Source organism: Oncorhynchus gorbuscha, linkage group LG11 (assembly GCF_021184085.1).
Source record: "Oncorhynchus gorbuscha isolate QuinsamMale2020 ecotype Even-year linkage group LG11, OgorEven_v1.0, whole genome shotgun sequence".
NCBI lineage: Eukaryota > Metazoa > Chordata > Actinopteri > Salmoniformes > Salmonidae > Oncorhynchus > Oncorhynchus gorbuscha.
The window spans coordinates 42,807,877-42,833,047 of record NC_060183.1 but is presented as its reverse complement, the minus strand read 5'-3'; the positions used below and the strand labels follow the sequence as shown (position 1 = coordinate 42,833,047).

The window sequence follows — 25,171 nt, the reverse complement described above, 5'->3', positions numbered from 1 at the left end:
AAAGATCATCAAGGACAACAACCACCCGAGCCACTGGGAAATGATGTAAAATATATCACTAGCCACTTGAAACAATGCTACCTAATATAATGTTTACATACCCTACATTATTCATCTCATATGTATACGTATATCCTGTACTCTATATCATCTACTGCATCCTTATGTAATACATGTATCACTATCCAATTTAACTATGCCACTTTGTTTACATACTCATCTCATATGTATATACTGTACTCGATACCATCTACTGTATCTTGCCTATGCCGCTCTGTACCATCACTCATTCATATATCTTTATGTACATATTCTTTATCCCCTTACACTTGTGTGTATAAGACAGTAGTTTTGGGATTACTAGTAGGTTATTACTGCATTGTCGGGACTAGAAGCACAAGCATTTCGCTACACTCGCATTAACATCTGCTAACTATGTGTATATGACAAATAAAATTAGATTTGATTTGATATTGCTATTGGAAGGTGAATGCAACAACAACCTCAGATTGGCTGATGAAAGCTGAAATAATGGCCGGTGGGCGGATCTCCACAGATCATGTCCCTCTGTTTTCACTTGACTTTATTTTCACTTTTCCTCTGGAAAAAAGGAATTTAGCTAGTTTGAGTTTCTTGACTTCCTGCGAGGCTAGCCTCCATCTCTCCTCTCTTCAGAAAAAGAAGAGGAGAATAAAGTGATCCTTTCATCATGGGCTGCAAGGCAGGAGGAAATGGGCATGGCACATAGCAGAGGGAGCGAGGCAGGGGGTCAACAAACTTATCTCTGTGTCCCGCTGCAGCTGTACTCTTCTTGCATTGCCAGGGAAGATGGAACCTGGAGATTACATAAACTGCAGCAGGACGGACAGGGGGCCTAGCTCCCAATTCACTTTCTCTCACACATGCATACACTCACACTCACACACACACAAATGTCCCCCACCACCCCCTTCCTTAGTCTTCACTAAACACTCTTCTGAGCGTTTTGTTAAAAAAAAACATGTTTTATTTTTTTTCACCTTTATTTAACCAGGTAAGCTAGTTGAGAACAAGTTCTCATTTACAACTGCGACCTGGCCAAGATAAAGCAAAGCAGTGCGACACAAACAACAACACAGTTACACATGGAATTAACAAGCGTACAGTCAATAACACAATAGAAAACAATAAAGTCTATATACAGTGTGCAAATGCTGTGAGGTCGGCAATAAATAGGCCATAGTAGCGAAGTAATTACAATTTAGCAGATTAACCCTGGAGCGATAAATGAGCAAATGATCATGTGCAAGTAGAGCTACTGGTGTGCAAAAGAGCAGAAAAGTAAATAAAAACAATATGGGGATGAGGTAGGTAGATCGGGTGGGCTATTTACAGATGGATCCAGCATATAACCCCAGAAACCTGCTCTCTCTCTAGCGCTCTCACAATCACACTTCCTCTCTTCCTCTTTCCTCTCCAAGGGTTTGCTTGGAGCCCGTGGTCCTAATGGAGTTCTTGGACTTATTGTAAGTATAAACTGTCTGTGCCTCTGTTTGCTTCTGTGTACACCATTTCTATGTTTGTTTTATTGGTTTGTGTGCACGGGTGTCAACATCCATTTCCACCCAACACTGGCTTTGAAGACCATATCTTCAAAGGCATGGAGAGCCGTTTAATGTACTGTAAGTCTTTTAATTGGTTGGATATGTTCAGAATGACTTACTGCCTGGCCCATATTTTGCCACTGGGCACACACTGGTTGAATCAACGTTGTTTCCACTTTTAATTTACGTCTGTGCCCCGTGGGGTGGCTTTGTGCTGGCCACACGACACGACCCAAAGGCATCTCAGAAGCCCTGTGACAGAATGGCCTTCCCTTCCTTTATCCTGCCTGGGATCTATAAATGACACTCCAAACAGCACACAGCCCTCAATCTACACCAATCCCCCAGAGACTAACAAGGGAGCTGCTGGGTGCATCCCAATTATATTGCCTTTCTCCCCAAGTGTGCATTTGTTCACTTCCCTTCGTGGATTTGAAAGGAAATTACTGGTATATGGAAACTCCCTCAGCACCAATCTAATGCTTTCAAATTGTTGAGAAGTAGTGAACAAGTGCACAATAAAGGAGGAATGAGAGATTATTGGGGGTACACACGCTGTGTCCTCAAATTCCTTTCTAATTTAGCTTTGTAAAGAGCCAGTTCCTCTGTCACTGGCGAAATTGCCTCTGACTATAACGTTTCTCTAGATTTCTCCCGCCCACTTTGTTCCTTGCAGCCCCCCTACTCTATCCTCAGCCACCAGCAGGCCTATAATTGGAAATGCTGTGGTCCTCTAATTACAGCTCTGCCCTTAGTCTCAGTCTGACTAGGCATTCACCTGATCCTGATGGTAAACACAGCAGCCCTTTCCTCTGCCACCAAGCCACATCTCTGTTTGCTTGTAAATATACAACTGCCATTTTTGATCCGACACCCCACCCCACCATCTAATGAGACTCCTTTGTTTCCTTTATAATGACCATCAAAGACTTGGATTATGTCTCCAATTTGAACAAATTTGAACACACACTGGAGAGAAGGAAAGTAATATTCTTCTCTTCTGGGACACCCAGTTCTGAATGAAACTCAAAAAGCATGCATTCACACGCAGCCACACACAAACATACAGATCTAGCTAACGCCATGCTCTCGAAGGCATGAAAATGTAATTAAATTCATCTCCAACCCAATACACCCAATCTATGTCTTTGGTGCTTATACCTAGGAACGGAGGAACTAGCTGGAAGATATTCACTATCATAAGAGTAAAACTTGACAGTGTTTTGAATTGTGAAACACTTCCTGATTTCCTTCCTCAAGGGGTGCATTCCAGGTCACCTACATTGTACATTTTTTTTGGGGGGGGGGGTGATTCAATGTACAATTGTAAGGCAACCAGCTGTGATAGGATTGTGAGTTTTATAGCACATAGCTGAACTAACATACATTCTCAAGTTGAGTTGTATGTTCACTCAACTTTGAATTTTAGGTTGAGTGAACATTCAATTCATCTTGAGAATTTTTTCAACATGATTTGCATATTTCCCAGTGTAAAATTAAAGTATTTATGAAAATATATATACAATATATAACATATATCATACAATATACAAAATATACAATATATAACATATATCATATGGCCTTTGAGGGCCTAGTTTCTGTACACCCTAAAGCAGTGGTCTAAAAGTTGCATTATGCTGGCTTGCAAAGTCATTTGTAATTCCTATTGGAATCCAGTCAGAGTGAGGATATCCAACAATTTGACATTTTTATTATCTCTAACCTACATTGAGAATAACTGCCAGGGTAATTTACATTTGTAATTTTACACAACAAGCTCAATTCGAGTAGAGTTTGTTTATTAAATTAACAATTGTAAGGCAACCAGCTGCAATGGGATTGTGACTTGTCTCTCTCTTTCTGCCCTCAGGGTGACATGGGACCGAATGGGAAGATGGGCCTTCCAGGACCCAATGGACTGAAGGTGATCACACACACACACACACACACACACACACACACACACACACACACACACACACACACACACACACACACACACACACACACACACACACACACACACACACACACACACACACACACACACACACACACACACACACACACACACACACAGGGCCTTTGCACCTACCTTACTCCTTTATAACCCCACTAGTGTAGTAGTATACTGTACATCTGGGAAAATATGAGCTTCTGCTCCTGTTAAAGTAGTGAGTTACTGTTGTCCTATCTATACTATATGGAATAATATTCCCAATTAATTAGATGTCTCCGTGTGGAACTTTAACAAACAGTTTATAGCGGTCAGTGCAGTTGTTGACCAGTGCAGCTCCACAATAATATAGTGAATAATACTAAGTTACTGATTTATTGGGATGAGACAGGCCAGACAGGAAAGGGGACAGTTTGATTGGTACTAATCTCTACATGTGTGTGTTTCTTGCAGGGGGTGTCCGGCAACCCAGGAGAACCAGGACTGAAAGGTGATAAGGTGATCTGAATATTCCCGTTATTGGCCTGTGATTGAGCAGCATGTGATGGATAATGTACCCCCCCCCCCCCCCCCCCCCCGGCCAGCTTGTACATAGCGTGCTCCGAAGCAGTTACTGTATAAACCGGGCAAGGAGTTTTTCCTGACTGTAATCTGACCACGAAAAACCTCAAGGCCACTCCAGTTTTTTTTTGATCTGGTCAATTCACATCACTCTGTCTTTCCTGGTCAGGACACATGGTCAGGAAGAAACCCCTGGGTCATGTTCATTAGGTCACGCAACAGAATCATTTTTTTCCATAGAAAACTAAAATTATGAGTCCAGGTAATCCCTCCATGTTACATTACATTGTCTTCTGTTTAGTGCCTAATGAACACAACCCTGGCCGAGTGTAAGTACAAGTGAGACTTGCTGCCTTAGCTTAGCACGTAAGGTGATGAACTGATATTTTGGTAGTCACACATGCAAAATTGTTAAAACCAGCATTTTTACAGAAATGTTGATTAATCTACATAGTCCTTGTAAAAATAAACTTAATAAAGTCAAGTAAATGTAGGCCATTATACAGTAAGTCAAGGAATCCAAAACTCCCCTCCCTGTTCTCTCTTGTTCTTAATTTTGTTGGTTCGATCCCTGAATGGTGATTGGCTGACAGCCAATATACCACAGGTATGACAAAACATGTATTTTTACTGCTCTAAGTATGTTAAGGCACCTCAGGTTTGTGATATATGGACAATATACCACTGTTAAGGGCTGTGTCCAGACAATCCGCATTGCGTCGTGCCTAAGAACAGCCCTTATCTGTGGTATATTGGCCATAAACCACACCCTCTCGTGCCGTATTGCTTAAACATGCCCTGGTGAACTCATCTATTGAATTGAGTGTCAGAGACATATGTATGGATGTATGGATAGATCGATGTTACTACATCCATACATTTACTCATTCGGAACAGGTGTATTTTGTATATATATGTGCTGACGTATGATGTGATGGGCAGGTTGGGGAGTAACAGATTACATGTAAGGGATTACAAAAAACGGTAACTGTAATCCGTTACGTTGCCAGCCAAATTATTGTAATCCTTTTACAGATACTTTGAAAAACTAGATTATTACTTTTAAATTTAAAATCTTTGATACAGCTCTGTTTTCTCAATGACATTCAAATCAACATTAAAAAAGGCGCAAATTTATGTTTGTTCCACTTGAGCGAGTCTACAGTGGTGTAGTCTACGGTGATACGGATATCACTTATTATTGATATCTACATAGGGCATTGATGTTAATCACACTGCTGCTCTCTCATTTAGCTATTTGCGCCTTAAGGAATGGGGTTGTTGTTGATGGCTGTTCACAAATCTAAATGTGTATTTGAACCCAACAATGGTTGAATTCAAGAAGTTTAAGCTGCCTTTCAGTCATTGTTTTTGAAACCAGTGGACAGCCAATGAAAAATGTGCTTTTGCAACAGCGGCATAGTGCAGAGCCCAGCCTATGGAATAAAAGTGGGGCTTTTATTGCTCAATCTAATACAAGCTAATAAAAACATATATCCATAGGCCTAATGGACACATGCTCAAACTCGCACACTTTTGATCGACTTAAAGGAGAAATCTGTAGATTCTACATCCATTTTTTGGATTTAAAAATGATATACTGTGTATATACGGTACCAGTCAAAGGTTTGGACACCAACTCATTCAACGTTTTTTCTTTATTTTGACTATTTTCTACATTGTAGAATAATAGTGAAGACATCGAAACTATTAAATAAAACTATGAAATCACACAACATTCTGCAGCAATACGCCATCTCATCTGGTTTGCACTTAGTGGGACTATAATTTGTTCACCCAACACACCTCCAGGCTGTGTAAGGGCTATTTGACCAAGAAGCAGAGTGATGGAGTGCTGCATCAGATGGCTTGGCCTCCACAATCACCTGGCCTCAACCCAATTGAGATGGTTTGTTATGAGTTGAAAAAAAGGCAGCCAACAAATGCTCAGCATATATGGGTACTCCTTCAAGACGGTTGGAAAAGCATTCCAGGTGAAGTTGTTTGAGAGAATGCCAAGTGTGTGCAAAGCTGTCATCTATGCAAATGGTAGCTACTTTGAAGGATCTAAAATATATTTTGATTTGTTTAACACTTTTTTGGTTACTACATGATTCCATATGTATTATTTCATAGTTTTGATGTCTTCACTATTATTCTACAATGTAGAAAATAGTACAAATAAAGAGAAACCTTTGAATGACTAGGTGTGTCCAAACATTTGACTGGTACTGTATACCCATTGATTCTTTAAGTATATAACTTATGAGCTTAGTTCAACTGTCACACTCCAAGAGAACCCAAAATATAAGCTTGTTTTTCTCCAATGTTTGTAAACATTGTATATGTAAACAATCACAAACATTGTATATGTAAACAAACACTGAAAAGTCCTATTCTTGAAGATGCATTTGTTTACCTTTATTTAAGTAGGCAAGTAAGTTAAGAGCAAATTCTTATTTACAAGGATGGCCTATCCCCCCGGCCAAATTCTCCCCTAATCCGGACAGCACTGGGCCAATTGTGCGCCGCCCTATGGGACTCCCAATCACAGTCGGTTGTGACAGTCTGGGAACAAACCAGGGTCTGTAGCGACGCCTTAGACCACTGCGCCACTCAGAGGGATATAACATTCATTGAAATGACTGGAATTCTGATAGACTTTAGTTTTTAATGTAAATATATAATTTAATCATATTATTATATGGAGTAGAAAGCGATGGGTTAGAAGAAGCCTACTTGACCAACCATAAATTAAAATGTAACATCCATATATGGCCAGCGAAGTAAACTTTAAAATGTATCTATCCTGCAATAGATGTCGTTCAATTGGTAATATTTTTGTCTTCTTCTAATGTCTCTTAAGGGGAAAGTCATCTAAAAGTAACTGAATGTAATCAGAATTCATTACTGAGTGTGGTTTATCCAAAAGTTACGTTACAGATTACAATTTTGGACAGGTAACTACTAACTGTAACAGATTACATTTAGAAAGTAACCTACCCAACCCTGGTGAGCGGGTATAGTGAATGAATGCTAATCTTTGCAAAGTTATAATGAGTATTGTCTTGTAGTAAATTGTTGAATGTGTGCAATAGAGCGCAGACATTTCACCTTTTGCTAATGGTGTTCTCTCTTTCCCCCTCCGTTCTTTCACTTCCTCCAACCGCATTAGGGTGAAATTGGGCTTCATGGACAGCAGGGAATGATCGGGTTCCAAGGAGACAAGGTAGAACCCCAACCCCCCAGGTTAACCCTTTAATTTCCTCTCTGCTGACCTCCAACTGCCCAAGCAAATGTACACACTCACACAGAGCCTTGGCCTTGGAGATGTTAACCAAAGTCATGCATGTCTAACGGCTGGTGAAGTTCCCATCAATCTCATTGGATATAATGCTTTCAGTGTTGTTCTGTTGCTGCTGAGATTACTAAGATCATTGGGGTCTGTGTATCTAACAGGGTGTTCAGGGTACTCCAGGATTGCCAGGTACCAGAGGAAAACCAGGACTTCAGGTGAGTTCTCCCGCTATGAATTGCATTGGGATAAGGATTTTAGTTTGTCCATGCAAAATGCATCATCACCATTTTTGCTCTGTACTGAAAGTGCTCGAGCTTGAAAGTTTGACTGGTGATATGCACAATTCCTTGAAGATGTTATTAACAGTGGGCTAATTAACAAAATAGAGATGCCATATCTTAATTTAAGCCAGTTTCACATGACGTTTTAGTAGACACTCATGTCCAGTTGGACTTAGAGTAGTGAGAGCATACATTTTCATGCTTTCTCGTACTGGTCCCCCGTGGGAGTCCAACCCACAACCATGCTCCACCAACTGAGCAACTGCCACATGTGGCAGGAAAATAATCATGCAGCAACAGTAAATGTGAATTGTAACTTGGCTTTTAGTTGCTGGTCCAAAATTCCTCTAAGGCATATTGTATGAGATGTTTGATGTTGCGTTCATATATTTGGCAAGCGTGGTAAGGAGTACAGAAGCAGCTCATCCTAGAGCGATGTGTTCAATTTGTCCTGATGGTCGCGCTGTGGGGCCAGTATGTGTGTGTTTATGAGTAGTCTAGAGGAAAAAGAAACGCGCACTTATTTAGGCGAGGTGCTGTCTAGCGGAGTGGAAAACTTAAAATAAAGGAGAGCCTCACACTCTATGCAAAAATGTAATGGCCAACGTTTCGACAGGCAAGCTGTCTTCATCAGGGTAATGAGTAGTGTTTATGAGTAGTACCTGAAGGTGTGCATCAGGGGTATTGATAGTGTTTCACGATTAAAACATTTCACAAACATAAATATGAATGTACAGTGCATTCGGAAAGTATTCAGACCCCTTCACTTTTTCCACAGTTTGTTACGTTACAGCCTTACTCTAAAATGGATCAAATAAAATAAATCCTCAACAATCTACACACGATACTCCATAATGACAAAGCAAAAGCTTTTTTTTTTAATCTTTGCAAATGTATTAAAAATAAAAAAGACACCTTATTTACATAAGTATTCAGACCCATTGCTATGAGTATCGAAATTCAGCTCAGGTGCATCCTGTTTCCATTGATCATCCTTGAGCTGTTTCTACAACTTCATTGAGTCCACCCTTGGTAAATTCAATTTTTTGGACATGATTTGTAAAGGCACACACCTGTCTATATAAGGTCCAACAGTTGACAGTGCATGTCAGAACAAAGAAAAAGCCATGAGGTCGAAGGAGTTGTCCGCAGAGGGGTTGGGTTAAATGCAGAAGAAGCATTTCAGTTGAAGGCATTCAGTTTTACAACTGACTAGGTATCCCCCTTTCCCCTTAGTGCTCCGAGACATGATTGTATCGAGGCACAGGTCTGGGGAAGGGTACCAAAAACTTTCTCCAGCATTGAAGGTCCCCAAGAACACACTGACCCCATCATTCTTAAATGGAAGAAGTTTGGAACCACCAAGACTCTGACTAGAGCTGGCCGCTTGGCCAAACTGAGAAATCAGGGGAGAAGGGCCAAGCGTCACGTCTGGAGGAAACCAGGCACAATAACATCCCTACGGTGAAGCATTGTGGTCGCAGCATCATGTTGTGGGTGTGTTCTTCAGCGGCAGGGAGTGGGAGACCAGTCAGGGGAAAGGTGAACAAAGCAAAATATAGAGATCCTTGATGAAAACCTGCTCCAGAGTGCTCAGGACTTCAGACTGGGGCGAAGGTTCACCTTCCTACAGGACAATGACCCTAATCACACAGCCAAGACAACACATGATTGGCTTAGGGACAAGCCACTGAATATCTTTGAGTGGCCCAGCCAGAGCCCGGACTTGAACCCGTTCAAACATCTCTGGAGAGACCTGAAAATAGCTGTGCAGCGACGCTCCCCATCCAACCTGACATAACTTGAGAGGATCTGCAGAGAAGAAATGGTTGAAACTCCCCAAATACAGGTGTGCCAAGCTTGTAGCATCATACCATGAAGGCTCAAGGCTGTAATTGCTGTCAAAGGTGCTTTAACAAAGTACTGAGTAAAGGGTTCCGAATGCTCATGTAAATGTGATATTTCCGGTTTTTATTTGTAATGGATTTGCAAAAAATTTGAAATACCTGTTTTTGCATTGTCATTCTGGTGTATTGTGTGTAGATTGAGATTTATTTTTTTAAATCCGTTTTAAAATAAGGCTGTAATGTAACAAAATGTGGGAAAAAGTTAAAGGGTCTGAATACTTTCTAAGTGTGAAACATTTAATTGTCAAACACTATCAATATGCCTGATGCACCTCTTCAGGTACTACTAACACTTTTGCCATCTTATAGCAACTACTCAAATCACTTCAACAGTTACCAACAATGAATAACAGTACCTAGCTTGAACCCCGTCAACACTGCTTGCAGGTTTAATTATTATAATTATTCCTTTTGTTCCGTAAGGCAACATTAAAAGGCAAATTCCTGTTGAGGCCTAGGAGGGTGGGACCTTGTATGATGGTAAAAGGCCATTGGCCACACCCTCACACGTAATGCCATGCAAATTGGCCACATGGTGGTGCAATAACAATAAATGTAACAGACAAATGCCATGACATGATGACTCTATAACAAGCACATGTTGCTATCTCTATATGTTTATATCCCTTGATCTGTTTGACTTCGAATGATGATATTTGGCACACATGCTAAGGGATATGAGTCTAGCTAATCTGTAAAGTATGGTTAAGTTTAGCCGTATGGGGGGGCTGTTGGAGGCTGTTGGACAGTAACAATCATTAATGCAAGCACATTGGCTTATTGTGGGCATATTGTTTGAGCAAGAGGCTTGGAAAATATTTTTTGAATATGTGCATCCGTAGACGCCATGTACCAAATGTGGCACTGATCAGTTGAGCGGTTCTGGAGAAGAAGACATTTAAAGTAGTCTATATCATAAATAATTGTCTAAAATATTGTATGATCTGTTTAATTTTTAGTTGTGATATTTGGCAAGCATGGTAAGGAGTACAGAAGTAGTGCATCCTTGGGCAATATGTCAAATTTGTGCTGATGGTGGCACAGTGGGCCCACTGCTTGCAGCTTTCATTTTCCTTGCATTTCCCTCCTACTCCCAGGGCAGGCCAGGAGAGAGAGGGTCTGATGGAGTACCTGGCCTTCCAGGAGCAGAGGTAACCACTTACAGTATATATGCACAAATGCATGTACACACACACACACAAGTACACACAACAACAACATAAATATGTTCCTTTTTCTCTCTAAATCACAGGGTTTCCCTGGAGACATGGGGCCTCCTGGAGAGAATGGCTTAGAAGGCCCAAATGTGAGTAAATCACTTTTGTTCTTTTTGGGATCTGTTGAATGTTGGTATGACCCACATGAAAAAATACTAATGCATACTATGGTATAAATACTGTAGTATTACTGTATTTATATACTATAATATTTACTTTAGTGTTTTTGCAGACTTTACTGAAGCCTAGTATTGTTTTTGCAAACATTTTGCAGACAGTTTACTAAAGTACAAATACTGCAGTATTACCATAGTAAAAAAAAAAAACAGTAATAGTATTTCATTCATAACTGTAGTATTTACTATTGTGTTTTATTATATTTGACATAGAAGTGGGGGCTTCCACAAATACTAAAATAGCAAACTTTCCATAACCTGTTAGTAGGTAGGACTGCAGTCTGAACAGCTTGTTCAGCGCTTCGGCTCTTTTCTGTAACCTGTATGGAACACAATATATGTTCTATACTCAAGGTTGGGTAGGTTACTTTTACCTGTCCACAATGATAATCAGTAATGTCATGCAGGTGAAAGAGGACCCAAAAGCGACTTAACAGAAACAGAGTTTATTCAAGTCCAAACAGAAAACGACAAATCCTGAATCCTTAACAGGAAATGTCCAAACAGGGAATAACAGAAATCCTCTAGTCTGTAGAGGGGAATAACAGGAGAAGCGGCCACAGACTGCAGGTCGCTTCGGGTAGGCGTAGGCCGTAGCTGACAGAGACACCTGCTCACACGCAGCATCTGATGAAGGCAAAAACACGACAGGACAGGGCGATACACAATCACAGCACGGTGAATTCTAAACAAGGAACCGACAGGACAGGAACGGAACACAAAGGAAGAAATAGGGACTCTAATCAGGGGAAAGGATCGGGAACAGGTGTGGGAAGACTAAATGATGATTAGGGGAATAGGAACAGCTGGGAGCAGGAACGGAACGATAGAGAGAAGAGAGAGCGAGAGAGTGAGAGAGGGAGGGGGAGAGAGAGGGATAGAAAGAGGGAAAGAACCTAATAAGACCAGCAGAGGGAAACGAATAGAATGGGGAGCACAGGGACAAGACATGATAATAAATGACAAACATGACAGTACCCCCCACTCACCGAGCGCCTCCTGGCGCACTCGAGGAGGAATCCTGGCGGCAACGGAGGAAATCATCGATGAGTGAACGGTCCAGCACGTCCCGAGACGGAACCCAACTCCTCTCCTCAGGACCGTAACCCTCCCAATCCACTAAGTATTGGTGACCCCGTCCCCGAGAACGCATGTCCATGATCTTATGTACCTTGTAAATAGGTGCGCTCTCGACAAGGACGGGAGGGGGAGGGAAGACGAACGGGGTGCGAAGAAAGGGCTTAACACAGGAGACATGGAAGACAGGATGGACGCGACGAAGATGTCGCGGAAGAAGCAGTCGCACAGCGACAGGATTGACGACCTGGGAGACACGGAACGGACCAATGAACCGCGGAGTCAACTTACGAGAAGCTGTCGTAAGAGGAAGGTTGCGAGTGGAAAGCCACACTCTCTGGCCGCAACAATACCTTGGACTCTTAATCCTGCGTTTATTGGCGGCTCTCACCGTCTGTGCCCTGTAACGGCAAAGTGCAGACCTCACCCTCCTCCAGGTGCGCTCACAACGTTGGACAAACGCTTGAGCGGAGGGAACGCTGGACTCGGCAAGCTGGGATGAGAACAGAGGAGGCTGGTAACCCAGACTACTCTGAAACGGAGATAACCCGGTAGCAGACGAAGGAAGCGAATTGTGAGCGTATTCTGCCCAGGGGAGCTGTTCTGCCCAAGACGCAGGGTTTCTGAAAGAAAGGCTGCGTAGTATGCGACCAATCGTCTGATTGGCCCTCTCTGCTTGACCGTTAGACTGGGGATGAAACCCGGAAGAGAGACTGACGGACGCACCAATCAAACGACAGAACTCCCTCCAAAACTGTGACGTGAATTGCGGGCCTCTGTCTGAAACGGCGTCTAACGGGAGGCCATGAATTCTGAATACATTCTCAATAATGATTTGTGCCGTCTCCTTAGCGGAAGGAAGTTTAGCGAGGGGAATGAAATGTGCCGCCTTAGAGAACCTATCGACAACCGTAAGAATCACAGTCTTCCCCGCAGACAAAGGCAGACCGGTAATGAAGTCTAAGGCGATGTGAGACCATGGTCGAGAAGGAATGGGGAGCGGTCTGAGACGACCGGCAGGAGGAGAGTTACCCGACTTAGTCTGCGCGCAGTCCGAACAAGCAGCCACGAAACGGCGCGTGTCACGCTCCTGAGTCGGCCACCAAAAGCGCTGGCGAATAGACGCAAGAGTGCCTCGAACACCGGGATGACCAGCTAACTTGGCAGAGTGAGCCCACTGAAGAACAGCCAGACGAGTGGAAACAGGAACGAAAAGGAGGTTACTAGGACAAGCGCGCGGCGACGCAGTGTGCGTGAGTGCTTGCTTAACCTGTCTTTCAATTCCCCAGACTGTTAACCCGACAACACGCCCATAAGGAAGAATCCCCTCGGGATCAGTAGAAGCCACAGAAGAACTAAACAGACGGGATAAGGCATCAGGCTTGGTGTTCTTGCTACCCGGACGGTAAGAAATCACAAACTCGAAACGAGCGAAAAACAACGCCCAACGAGCTTGACGGGCATTAAGTCGTTTGGCAGAACGGATGTACTCAAGGTTCTTATGGTCTGTCCAAACGACAAAAGGAACGGTCGCCCCCTCCAACCACTGTCGCCATTCGCCTAGGGCTAAGCGGATGGCGAGCAGTTCACGGTTACCCACATCATAGTTGCGCTCAGATGGCGACAGGCGATGAGAAAAATAAGCGCAAGGATGAACCTTATCGTCAGACTGGAAGCGCTGGGATAGAATGGCTCCCACGCCTACCTCTGAAGCGTCAACCTCGACAATGAATTGTCTAGTGACGTCAGGAGTAACGAGGATAGGAGCGGACGTAAAACGTTCTTTTAGAAGATCAAAAGCTCCCTGGGCGGAACCGGACCACTTAAAACACGTCTTGACAGAAGTAAGAGCTGTGAGAGGGGCAGCAACTTGACCGAAATTACGAATGAAACGCCGATAGAAATTAGCGAAACCTAAAAAGCGCTGCAACTCGACACGTGACCTTGGAACGGGCCAATCACTGACAGCTTGGACCTTAGCGGAATCCATCTGAATGCCTTCAGCGGAAATAACGGAACCGAGAAAAGTAACGGAGGAGACATGAAAAGAGCACTTCTCAGCCTTTACGTAGAGACAATTCTCTAAAAGGCGCTGTAGAACACGTCGAACGTGCTGAACATGAATCTCGAGTGACGGAGAAAAAAATCAGGATATCGTCAAGATAGACAAAAACAAAGATGTTCAGCATGTCTCTCAGAACATCATTAACTAATGCCTGAAAAACAGCTGGCGCATTGGCGAGACCGAACGGCAGAACCCGGTACTCAAAATGCCCTAACGGAGTGTTAAACGCCGTTTTCCACTCGTCCCCCTCTCTGATGCGCACGAGATGGTAAGCGTTACGAAGGTCCAACTTAGTAAAGCACCTGGCTCCCTGCAGAATCTCGAAGGCTGATGACATAAGGGGAAGCGGATAACGATTCTTAACCGTTATGTCATTCAGCCCTCGATAATCCACGCAGGGGCGCAGAGTACCGTCCTTCTTCTTAACAAAAAAGAACCCCGCCCCGGCCGGAGAGGAAGAAGGCACTATGGTACCGGCGTCAAGAGACACAGACAAATAATCCTCGAGAGCCTTACGTTCGGGAGCCGACAGAGAGTATAGTCTACCTCGAGGAGGAGTGGTCCCCGGAAGGAGATCAATACTACAATCATACGACCGGTGAGGAGGAAGGGAGTTGGCTCGGGACCGACTGAAGACCGTGCGCAGATCATGATATTCCTCCGGCACTCCTGTCAAATCGCCAGGTTCCTCCTGAGAAGTAGGGGCAGAAGAAACGGGAGGGATGGCAGACATTAAACACTTCACATGACAAGAAACGTTCCAGGATAGGATAGAATTACTAGACCAATTAATAGAAGGATTATGACATACTAGCCAGGGATGACCCAAAACAACAGGTGTAAACGGTGAACGGAAAATCAAAAAAGAAATAGTCTCACTGTGGTTACCAGATACTGTGAGGGTTAAAGGTAGTGTCTCAAATCTGATACTGGGAAGATGACTACCATCTAAGGCGAACATGGGCGTAGGCTTCTCTAACTCTCTGAAAGGAATGTCATGTTTCCGAACCCATGCTTCGTCCATGAAACAACCCTCAGCCCCAGAGTCTATCAAGGCACTACATGTAGCACCCGAACCGGTCCAGCGTAGATGGACCGACAAAGTAGTACAGGATTTTGATGGAGAGACTTGAGTAGTTGCGCTCACCTGTAGCCCTCCGCTTACAGATGAGCTCTGGCTTTTACTGGACATGAATTAACAAAATGTCCAGCAACTCCGCAATAGAGGCACAGGCGGTTGGTGATCCTCCGTTCCCTCTCCTTAGTCGAGATGCGAATCCCTCCCAGCTGCATGGGCTCAGTCTCAAAGCCAGAGGAGGGAGATGGTTGCGATGCGGAGCAGGGAAACACCGTTGATGCGAGCTCTCTTCCACGAGCCCGGTGACGAAGATCTACCCGTCGTTCTATGCGGATGGCGAGAGCAATCAAAGAGTCCACATCTGAAGGAACCTCCCGGGAGAGAATCTCATCCTTAACCACTGCGTGGAGTCCCTCCAGAAAACGAGCGAGCAGCGCCGGCTCGTTCCACTCACTAGAGGCAGCAAGAGTGCGAAACTCAATAGAATAATCCGTTATGGACCGTTCACCTTGGCATAAGGAAGCCAGGACCCTAGAAGCCTCCCCACCAAAAACTGAACGGTCAAAAACCCGAATCATCTCCTCTTTAAAGTTCTGGAACTTGTTAGAGCAATCAGCCCTTGCCTCCCAGATAGCTGTGCCCCATTCTCGAGCCCGGCCAGTAAGGAGTGAAATGACGTAAGCAACCCGAGCTCTCTCTCTAGAGTATGTGTTGGGTTGGAGAGAGAACACAATCTCACACTGCGTGAGAAAGGAGCGGCACTCAGTGGGCTGCCCGGAGTAGCAAGGTGGGTTATTAACCCTAGGTTCTGGAGGCTCGGCAGGCCAGGAAGTAACAGGTGGCACGAGACGTAGACTCTGGAACTGTCCAGAGAGGTCGGAAACCTGAGCGGCCAGGTTCTCCACGGCATGGCGAGCAGCAGACAATTCCTGCTCGTGTCTGCCGAGCATGGCTCCTTGGATCTCGACGGCAGTGTAACGAGCGTCTGAAGTCGCTGGGTCCATTCCTTGGTCGGTTCCTTCTGTCATGCAGGTGAAAGAGGACCCAAAAGCGACTTAACAGAAACAGAGTTTATTCAAGTCCAAACAGAAAACGACAAATCCTGAATCCTTAACAGGAAATGTCCAAACAGGGAATAACAGAAATCCTCTAGTCTGTAGAGGGGAATAACAGGAGAAGCGGCCACAGACTGCAGGTCGCCCGGGTAGGCGTAGGCCGTAGCTGACAGAGACACCTGCTCACACGCAGCATCTGATGAAGGCAAAAACACGACAGGACAGGGCGATACACAATCACAGCACGGTGAATTCTAAACAAGGAACCGACAGGACAGGAACGGAACACAAAGGAAGAAATAGGGACTCTAATCAGGGGAAAGGATCGGGAACAGGTGTGGGAAGACTAAATGATGATTAGGGGAATAGGAACAGCTGGGAGCAGGAACGGAACGATAGAGAGAAGAGAGAGCGAGAGAGTGAGAGAGGGAGGGGGAGAGAGAGGGATAGAAAGAGGGAAAGAACCTAATAAGACCAGCAGAGGGAAACGAATAGAATGGGGAGCACAGGGACAAGACATGATAATAAATGACAAACATGACAAGTAAGGTAACTTTTGGATTACCCAAACTCAATAACATAATCTGATTACATTCAAAAACGTTTAGATTACTTTCCCATTAAGAGGCATTAGAAGACAACAATTTGTGTTACCAATTGAACAACATCTTTTGCAGATTAAATCATTGTTAAAGTTTACGTAGCTGGCCATTTATGGATGTTACATTTTACTTTATGGTTTGTTTATGTATGCTTCTTCTAACCCATTGCTTTCTACTTCATATAATAATATGTTTAAATTATATCTTTACATTAATATATGTAATTTATAAATCCAAAAATGGATGTAGAAACTCCAGATTACTCCTGGAGATCAAAAGTCTGCAAGTTGGAGCACGTGTCCATTAGGCCTATGGATATATCTTTTTTATCAGCATGAATTAGATTGAGCAATAAAAGCCCCACTTTTATTCCATAGGCTGGGATCTGCACCATGCAGCTGTTGCAAGAGTGCATTTTCACTGGCTGTCCACTGGTTTCAAAAGAATGATTGATAGGCAGCTTAAACTTCTTGAATTCAACCCTTATTGGGTTCAAATACACATTTAGACTTGTGAACAGCCATCCATAACAACCACAATCCATAAGGCACAAATAGCTAAATGAGAGAGCAGCAGTGTGATTCACATCAATGCGCTATGTAGATATCAATAATAAGTCATTTCCTTATCGCCATAGATGTTTGATACTCTTTGGATGCCGACAGCAGTCGCACCATTGGAAGACATATTCCTAACTGCTCATAGCGTGGAACTGAGAAAAATGACTTTTTATTTACTTTGGTTTCACAGTAACTTTATGCAGTTACTGATAACTTGACCCCGATTTTCTCCAAAACAAAATACAATAGAGGCAGGATACTTGTCCATGTGATTAAGTATGTATTTAATGTAACTCATTTTCGACCTAAATAGCAGTTACTGCCTTTTTGCTTGGTAGAGCAATACAGTTATCTACAGTTTATTACAGAATTGCATTTTTTAGATGTACTTTTAACTGACTAAAACCAAATTGAAACGGTCTAGAAATTGTAATGGGCCTACATTTATACAATTTACTGAATGTGTCCAGCTCGCTAATAATCACCAAAAGTAAAGCTAGATAGTCAGGAAGTATGGAAAATTCCAATAATGTTGGATATTTTACTTTTTTACTTTTTATTTAACTAGGCAAGTCAGTTAAGAACAAATTATTATTTTCAATGACTGCCTAGGAACAGTGAGAACTGCCTTGTTCAGGGACAGATTTTTACCTCGTAAGCTCGGGGATTCAATCTTGCAACCTTTCGGTAACAAGTTCAACGCTCTAACCACTAGGCTACCTGCCGCCCCAGGATAGAGGATTATATTACGCAAATGTTTATGCCGAGGAAATATAACACATTTTCAGTGCGGCCCGACGGACCTTGTTGAAGACCAAATGCGGCCCCCTGGGCGAAATTAGTTTGACACCCCTGTTCTATAGTAAGAACTACACGATCAACGTATAGTAAGAACAACACGATTGGATACTACAGTGTGTAGTATAGTATTCTACAGTATACTACAAAATACAATACTAAGTAGTAGTAGACATGATTGAGGGATACTACAGTATGGAGTATAGTATCTACAGTATGCTACAGAAATCTATAGAATTCTCGAGTAAGTACTGTAGTATTCTATAGTATTCTTTCATGGGGGGGAGACACAGTGGGTGATGAGCATGAAGAAAGTGCCTGCTTTTGGTTGTGATACTGCACATTCTGCCATTGTAAAATGTTTTGTAATGTCCTGCAGGGAAAGCCCGGAGTGAGGGGGTTGCCTGGTCCTAGAGGGGTGCCCGGGCTAGAGGTATGATATGATACAGCAGCTTGTTTTATGTCAGGGGTGGACAACCCCTGTCCATGAGTTCTGCTGTTCCAGTGGTTTTTATTGCTCTCAGTGGTGCTCTCGGACCCTGTTGCTGATTTGGCTTGGGTCATGTTCAGTAGTCACAAAACGCTGCAAGGACTGGAGTTGTGCAAAACTGCTCCTGAAACAACTGTGAGGACAACCAGCTCCATATACATGTTGTGTCCTATTTATAATGCACTTCTTTTCACCAAGGACGTATGTCACAAGTAATGCACTATGTAGAGAATATTGTCCCATTTGGGTTGCAGCCACAGTGTTTCATTTTAATAAAAGCTAAATGCTAATGCCATTATCACTGTTTTCAGGGAGTTGAGGGCCCACTTGGACCACTGGGTCTGACAGGAGTGGAGGTGAGTGGTGATTGGATGAAGATGAGAAAGGGGAAGTGAAGATAGCAGGGATCATTGTGGCTGCCTGTTTTAATTTTAACTGAGCTTTTTATCTCAGCATAGCCCCTCTGGCTCCTGTAACTCACACTCACTTCTCACTACGCTATGGAATAAATATGTGCATGTGCCTTCGGAAAGTATTCAGACCCCTTGACTTTTTCCACATTTGTGACCCGTTTCAGGAAACTAGACATATGTCGCTGGTCACTACTTGACAGGAAAGCCGTTTGAACGTTAACTTTCATTTATATCTAAATGCCTTTTTTGGCAGAAATGCCATCTCGAACATTTGAACTTTCATGTGTCTTAAAACTTGTTAAGGATAGGGGGCAGTAATGCCCCTTTGGATGAATTGCGTGCCCATAGTGAACTGCATCAAAAATCTGTCCTGAATTGCTAATATATGCATATTATTATTATTTGAAGCTTCTAAAACCGTTTGAATTATGTCTGTGAGTATAACCGAACTCACAGGGCAGGCAATCTTCCAAACTAGTTTTGGAATCCTGAAAGTTGGTGCAACTTTGACGTCATCGCCCCTCCCTGCCCAACAAGTTATGGATCGGGAAACATTTCCTATGTCTTCCACTAGAGGTCCTCATTCAGTAGAAAGTGTAATGGAACATTTGCTGTTAACTTTGACCTAATGGGAAGGAAAGCGCTACAGTGTCGCAAAAGAGTCATGTGCTTGAAGGCGCGTATGCGTTTGGAGTGCTTTGTCTGTTCCAATCAGCCCGAGATGAACTAGGATTGCCCGGTTTGAATGCTATTCGTTTTGTACGTTTATAACATCCTGAAGATTGATTCTGCACTTAGTTTGACCGGTAGACCAATAGAATTGAACATTATGAAACAAAACGATTTATTGTTGAAGTAGGACTCCTTGCACTACATTCTGATCGAAGACCATCAAAGGTAAGGGAATATTTATGTTGTAATTTTGTATTTCTGTTGACTCCAACATAGCGGAGAAATATTGTTACGTCTGAGCGCTGTCTCAGATTATTGCAATGTTAGGCTTTTTCTGTAACGTTAAAAAGAAATGTGACACAGCGGTTGCATTAAGAACCAGTGGATCTTTTTAATTATATGTAGAACATGTATCTTTAGTCAAAGTTCATAATGACTATTTCTGTTAACTGGCGTAGCTTTCTATAATTCCTCAGGACATTTTGGAGAATTTTCTGAAAAACCGAGATTTATGGATATAAAATGCATATTCTCGAACAAAACATAAATGTACTGTGTAACATGTCATATGACTGTCATCTGATGAAGATTTTCAAGAGGTTAGTGAATTATAATTTTTTTTATCCTGCTTTTTGTCATTTTATCTTTTGTGGTACAAAATGGCTACGTTTTCTCTTTGTTTTGGTGGTGGCCTAACATAAATATATGCTGTGTTTTCGACGTAAAACATTTTACAAATCTGACACGCTGGGTAGATGAACAAGGTGTTTATCTTTCATTTGAGCTATTGGACTTGTTAATGTGTGGAAGTTAAATATTTCTAAGAATATTTTTGCATTCCCTGCACCACCGTTTCAGCTGAACGGGGGGGGGTGTAGTTCCTGTTCCGGAACCCATAGGCTTAACAAGTTTAACCTCTTGGGGATAGTGAGACGCTAGCCTCGGGAAATGCAGAGCGCCAAATTCAAATAAAACGCTTTAAAACTCAAACTTTCATTAAATCACACATGCAGGATACTCAATTAAAGCTACACTCATTGTGAATCCAGCCAGCATGTCAGATTTTTAAAATGCTTTTCGACGAAAGCATGAGAAGCTGTTATCTGATAGCATGCACCCACCTGAACCAGTTGTAAACAAAATAACTAGCGTAGCAGGCGCTACACAAAACGCTGAAATAAAATATAAAACATGCATTACCTTTGACGAGCTTCCTTGTTGGCACTCCAATATGTCCCATAAACATCACAATTGGTCCTTTTTTTCCGATTAATTCCTTCCATGTATACCCAAAATGTCCATTTATGAAGCAGGTTTGATCCGGAAAAAAAACAGCTTGCCAAAACACAACGTCACTATAAAACATTTCAAAAGTTGCCTATAAACTTTGCCAAAATATTTCAAACTACTTTTGTAATACAACTTTAGCTATTTTTAAATGTTAATAATCGATCAAATCGTAGACGGGGCAATCTCTATTCAATAGAGCGAGTAAACAAAACATGCACCTTTTTCCCTCTTGCGTAACTCTCAACAGTGTAAAGTTGTTCCAGGATGTGCCTCTTCGTTGCACCAATGATTAACTTCAACCCAATTCCAAAGCCTCGTGACATCCCGTGGAAGTCGTAGGAACTGTAAAATGGTCGCTATCAAATATCCCTTGGCAAAGACAACGGACGGGAACGGTCAGAGGCAAAAAATATATATAATTTTGAACAGTTTTTCCTCAGGGTTTTGCCTGCTACTTAAGTTCTGTTATAGTCACAGACATGATTGAACCAGTTTTAGAAAATTCAGAGTGTTTTCTATCCACACCTACTAATCATATGAATATAATATATTCCTGGCATGAGTAGCAGGAAGTTGAAATTGTGCACGCTATTTATCCAAAAGTGGAAATGCTGCCCCATATCCTTAAGGTTAAAGAACACCCTCTGTTCGACAGGTAACTCTTTATCCACAATATAGCAGGGGAACACTGGCACACTGGAACAACGGAACACTGGCTTCATGTCAGCAGCTCTGCAGCATCTGCCCAGTTATGTATCACAGAGGAGCTGGCACATAGAACCAGGTCTGAGCTGTATAGACTGAGTTGAAACCGTGTGCAACTGACTTTGGACTCCAGTGGAACTGAGATCAGACAATATGATTTAGGTGATTAGCTGAGTCAAGTGTGTTAGTGCTCGACTGAACCATACGACTGCACACCTGTAGCTCTTAAAGGTTATGAACACCGCAGTGTAGGTTGACTGACCAGGTTACAGGTTTCTCATGCTCAACGTAGCCTTAACAGGTAAGAGCATTGGTCAAGTAACCGAAGGGCTGCTGGTAGGAATCACCGAGCCGGCTAGGTGAAAAAATCTATCGATGTGCCCTCAAGGAAGGCCCTTAAGAATAAGGTGGTGATAATTGCTATGTCCATTGCCCTGTTTTAAGATAAACTCAAATTAATCAAATGTTCTTTATTATTAATGTGCACAGGTATAAACGGTACAGTGAATTTCAATATCAAGAATCAAATGCCAAATATGAAGTACAAAAAAACAAGTAGATACAAAAGTACAATATAAAAAGTAATAAACTAGTTATGAGAAATGTACACAATAGAATATACAGCATGATAAAATGTGTGGAAGTAGTAAAGTGAGAAGTGACTTGGTATAACAGCTTAAATAAATAGTACTAATAAAAAGTAACTTCTTCAGGTACCTGTGATACAAATTGTACTTCTTTCTGAAACACAAGTAAACAAAGAATTTAACGGTTTAATGTGGTCTAATTGTAGACATGACATGTTGCCATGGTATCTTATTCCTTTCCCTTTCTTTCCATCTTTGTCCTCTCTCTTCTTGTCTATTAGGCCCCTTTTGTTTGTCTGTCTCTCTATAGTCTCTCTTTCCCATCCTGTTTCTCTCTATATCTCAGGGGAAGTAGTGTTTGTCTCGTCCTCTCCCTATGAGTGATCTCTGGCCAGGTGCCACAGTGCTTTGCGCATGTGCTTCACTCAACCATCTGTCTGCTTTCCTCAGTACTCTCTGGTTCACTTTCTCTCTCGAGCGACTGTGGTCAACCCAAGAGGAACGTGTTGTGACTTCACTTTCATTCATCTGATGACTGTTATTTATTTAATCAACTAACTATGTTTAATTGTTACCCGATTAAATTAATCATGTAACAATGAACTCATTAGGATTTGGCTTAACACAGAAGAGGTTGTTTTATCATCTTTCGAATTAAACCCTAGAAGGTATATACAGTTGAAGTTGGAAGTTTACATACACCTTAGCCAAATACATTTCAACTCAGTTTTTCACAATTCCTGACATTTAATCCTAGTAAAATAGCTTGACTTTGTCCTTAAGCCATTTTGCCACAACTTTGGAAGTATGCTTGGGATCATTGAACATTTGAAAGACCCATTTGCGACCAAGCTTTAACTTTCTGGCTGATGTCTTGAGATGTTGCTTTAATATAGCCACATCATTTTCCAGCCTCATGATGCCATCTATTTTGTGAAGTGCACCAGTCCTCCTGCAGCAAAGCACCCCCAAACCATTTCTATTTTTGTTTCATCAGACCAGAGGACATTTGTCCAAAAAAGTACGATCTTTGTCCCCATGTGCAGTTGTAAACCGTAGTCTGGCTTTTTGTATGGCAGTTTTGGAGCAGTGGTTTCTTCCTTGCTGAGCGGCCTTTCAGGTTATGTCGATATAGGACTTGTTTTAACTGTGGATGTAGTTACTTTTGTACCTGTTTCCGGCAACATCTTCACAGGGTCCTCTGCTGTAGTTCTGGAATCGATTTGCACTTTTCACACCAAAGTACTTCCATCTCTAGGAACGCGTCTCCTTTCTGAGTGGTATGACGGCTGCGTAGTCCCATGGTGTTTATATTGGGTACTATTGTTTGTACAAATGAACATGGTAACTTCATGTGTTTGGAAATTGCTCCCAAGGATGAACCAGACTAGTGGTGGTCTACAATTATATTTCTGGGGTCTTGTCTGATTTCTTTTGATTTTCCCATGATGTCAATCAAAGAGGCACCGAGTTTGAAGGTAGGCCTTGAAATACATCTTATTGACGCACATGATGTCAATTAGCCTATCAGGAACTTCTAAGGCCATTACATCATTTTCTGGAATTTTCAAAGCTCTTTAAAGGCACTGTCAACTTAGTGTATGTAGACTTCTGACCCACTTGAATTGTGATACTGTAACGTTGTTCGTTTGTTGAAGGAGAGTCGGACCAAAATGCAGCGTGGTGGTTACTCATGTTCTTTAATGACGAATAGCGAATACATGAAATAACTATACAAATACAAAAACAACAAACAGAACGTGAAAACTATACAGCCTATCTGGTGAACACTAACACAGAGACAGGAACAATCACCCACAAAATACACAGTGAAACCCATATGGTTCCCAATCAGAGACAACGAGAATCACCTGACTCTGATTGAGAACCGCCTCAGGCAGCCAAGCCTATGCTAGACACACCCCTAATCAACCACAATCCCAATGCCTACAAAAAAAACAATACGACAACACAATAAACCCATGTCACACCCTGGCCTGAACAAATAATTAAAGAAAACACAAAATACTAAGACCAAAGCGTGACAGATAGATTATTTCACTGTGTCTGTAAACAATTGTTGGAAAAATTACTTGTCATGTACAAAGTAGATGTCCTCACCGACTTGCCAAAACTATAGTTTATCAATACATTTGTGGAGTGGTTTAAAAACGGGTTCAATGACTCCAACCTAAGTGTATGTAAACTTCCGATTTCAACTATCTATTACATTAATAAACAGTGGTCTTATTAATCATTACCTCTTATCATATCATCATTCTAAACAGTCGTAACCTCATGCATCTGCATCCAACCTTACTTATGATTCAGTACTGCACAAACTGGTTCAATAATTTATTTACTAGCTAACTAAATGGGAAAACAGGATAACATACACACTTAATACATGAGAAAACAGTCCCTAGCGGACTGTTTAAAATATGGCAGCTTGTTACTCAGCAAATGAAGAGGGGTGGGGAAGAGAGGGAGATAGCAAAAGGGACACTTATCGTTTATTAATGTTTGTGCGAGTCGCAAACATTAAGGCCATGAATGAGCGAGTCTGTCATGCAGGTGAAAGAGGACCCAAAAGCGACTTGGCGAAAACAGAGTCTTTAATCCAGTAAAGTAATACAAACAAAAAACACAACTTTCACTCGAAATGACGAGGACAAACTGGAGACTCGATCTTGAACAGCAGGTGAACAGCAGGTTGCCTCGGGAAGGCACTTGAACCAGACCGACTCAGACACCTGCTCACCACGCAGCATCTGAGGAAAACACGACACGACAGGG

The 25,171-nt window shown here is 42.4% G+C and overlaps 1 protein-coding gene across 1 annotated transcript in view; it reads left to right on the top strand.

Moving 5' to 3' along the window:
- Positions 1-25,171, top strand: part of col27a1a (collagen, type XXVII, alpha 1a) — a 242,648-nt gene that overhangs the window by 100,156 nt on the left and 117,321 nt on the right. Inside the window, exons 14-22 of the mRNA XM_046369694.1 lie at positions 1,461-1,505; positions 3,457-3,510; positions 3,997-4,041; positions 7,280-7,333; positions 7,564-7,617; positions 10,688-10,741; positions 10,843-10,896; positions 18,598-18,651; positions 19,020-19,064. Coding sequence (XP_046225650.1) covers positions 1,461-1,505; positions 3,457-3,510; positions 3,997-4,041; positions 7,280-7,333; positions 7,564-7,617; positions 10,688-10,741; positions 10,843-10,896; positions 18,598-18,651; positions 19,020-19,064 — 459 coding nt within the window. The remainder of the gene's footprint in view (positions 1-1,460; positions 1,506-3,456; positions 3,511-3,996; positions 4,042-7,279; positions 7,334-7,563; positions 7,618-10,687; positions 10,742-10,842; positions 10,897-18,597; positions 18,652-19,019; positions 19,065-25,171) is intronic.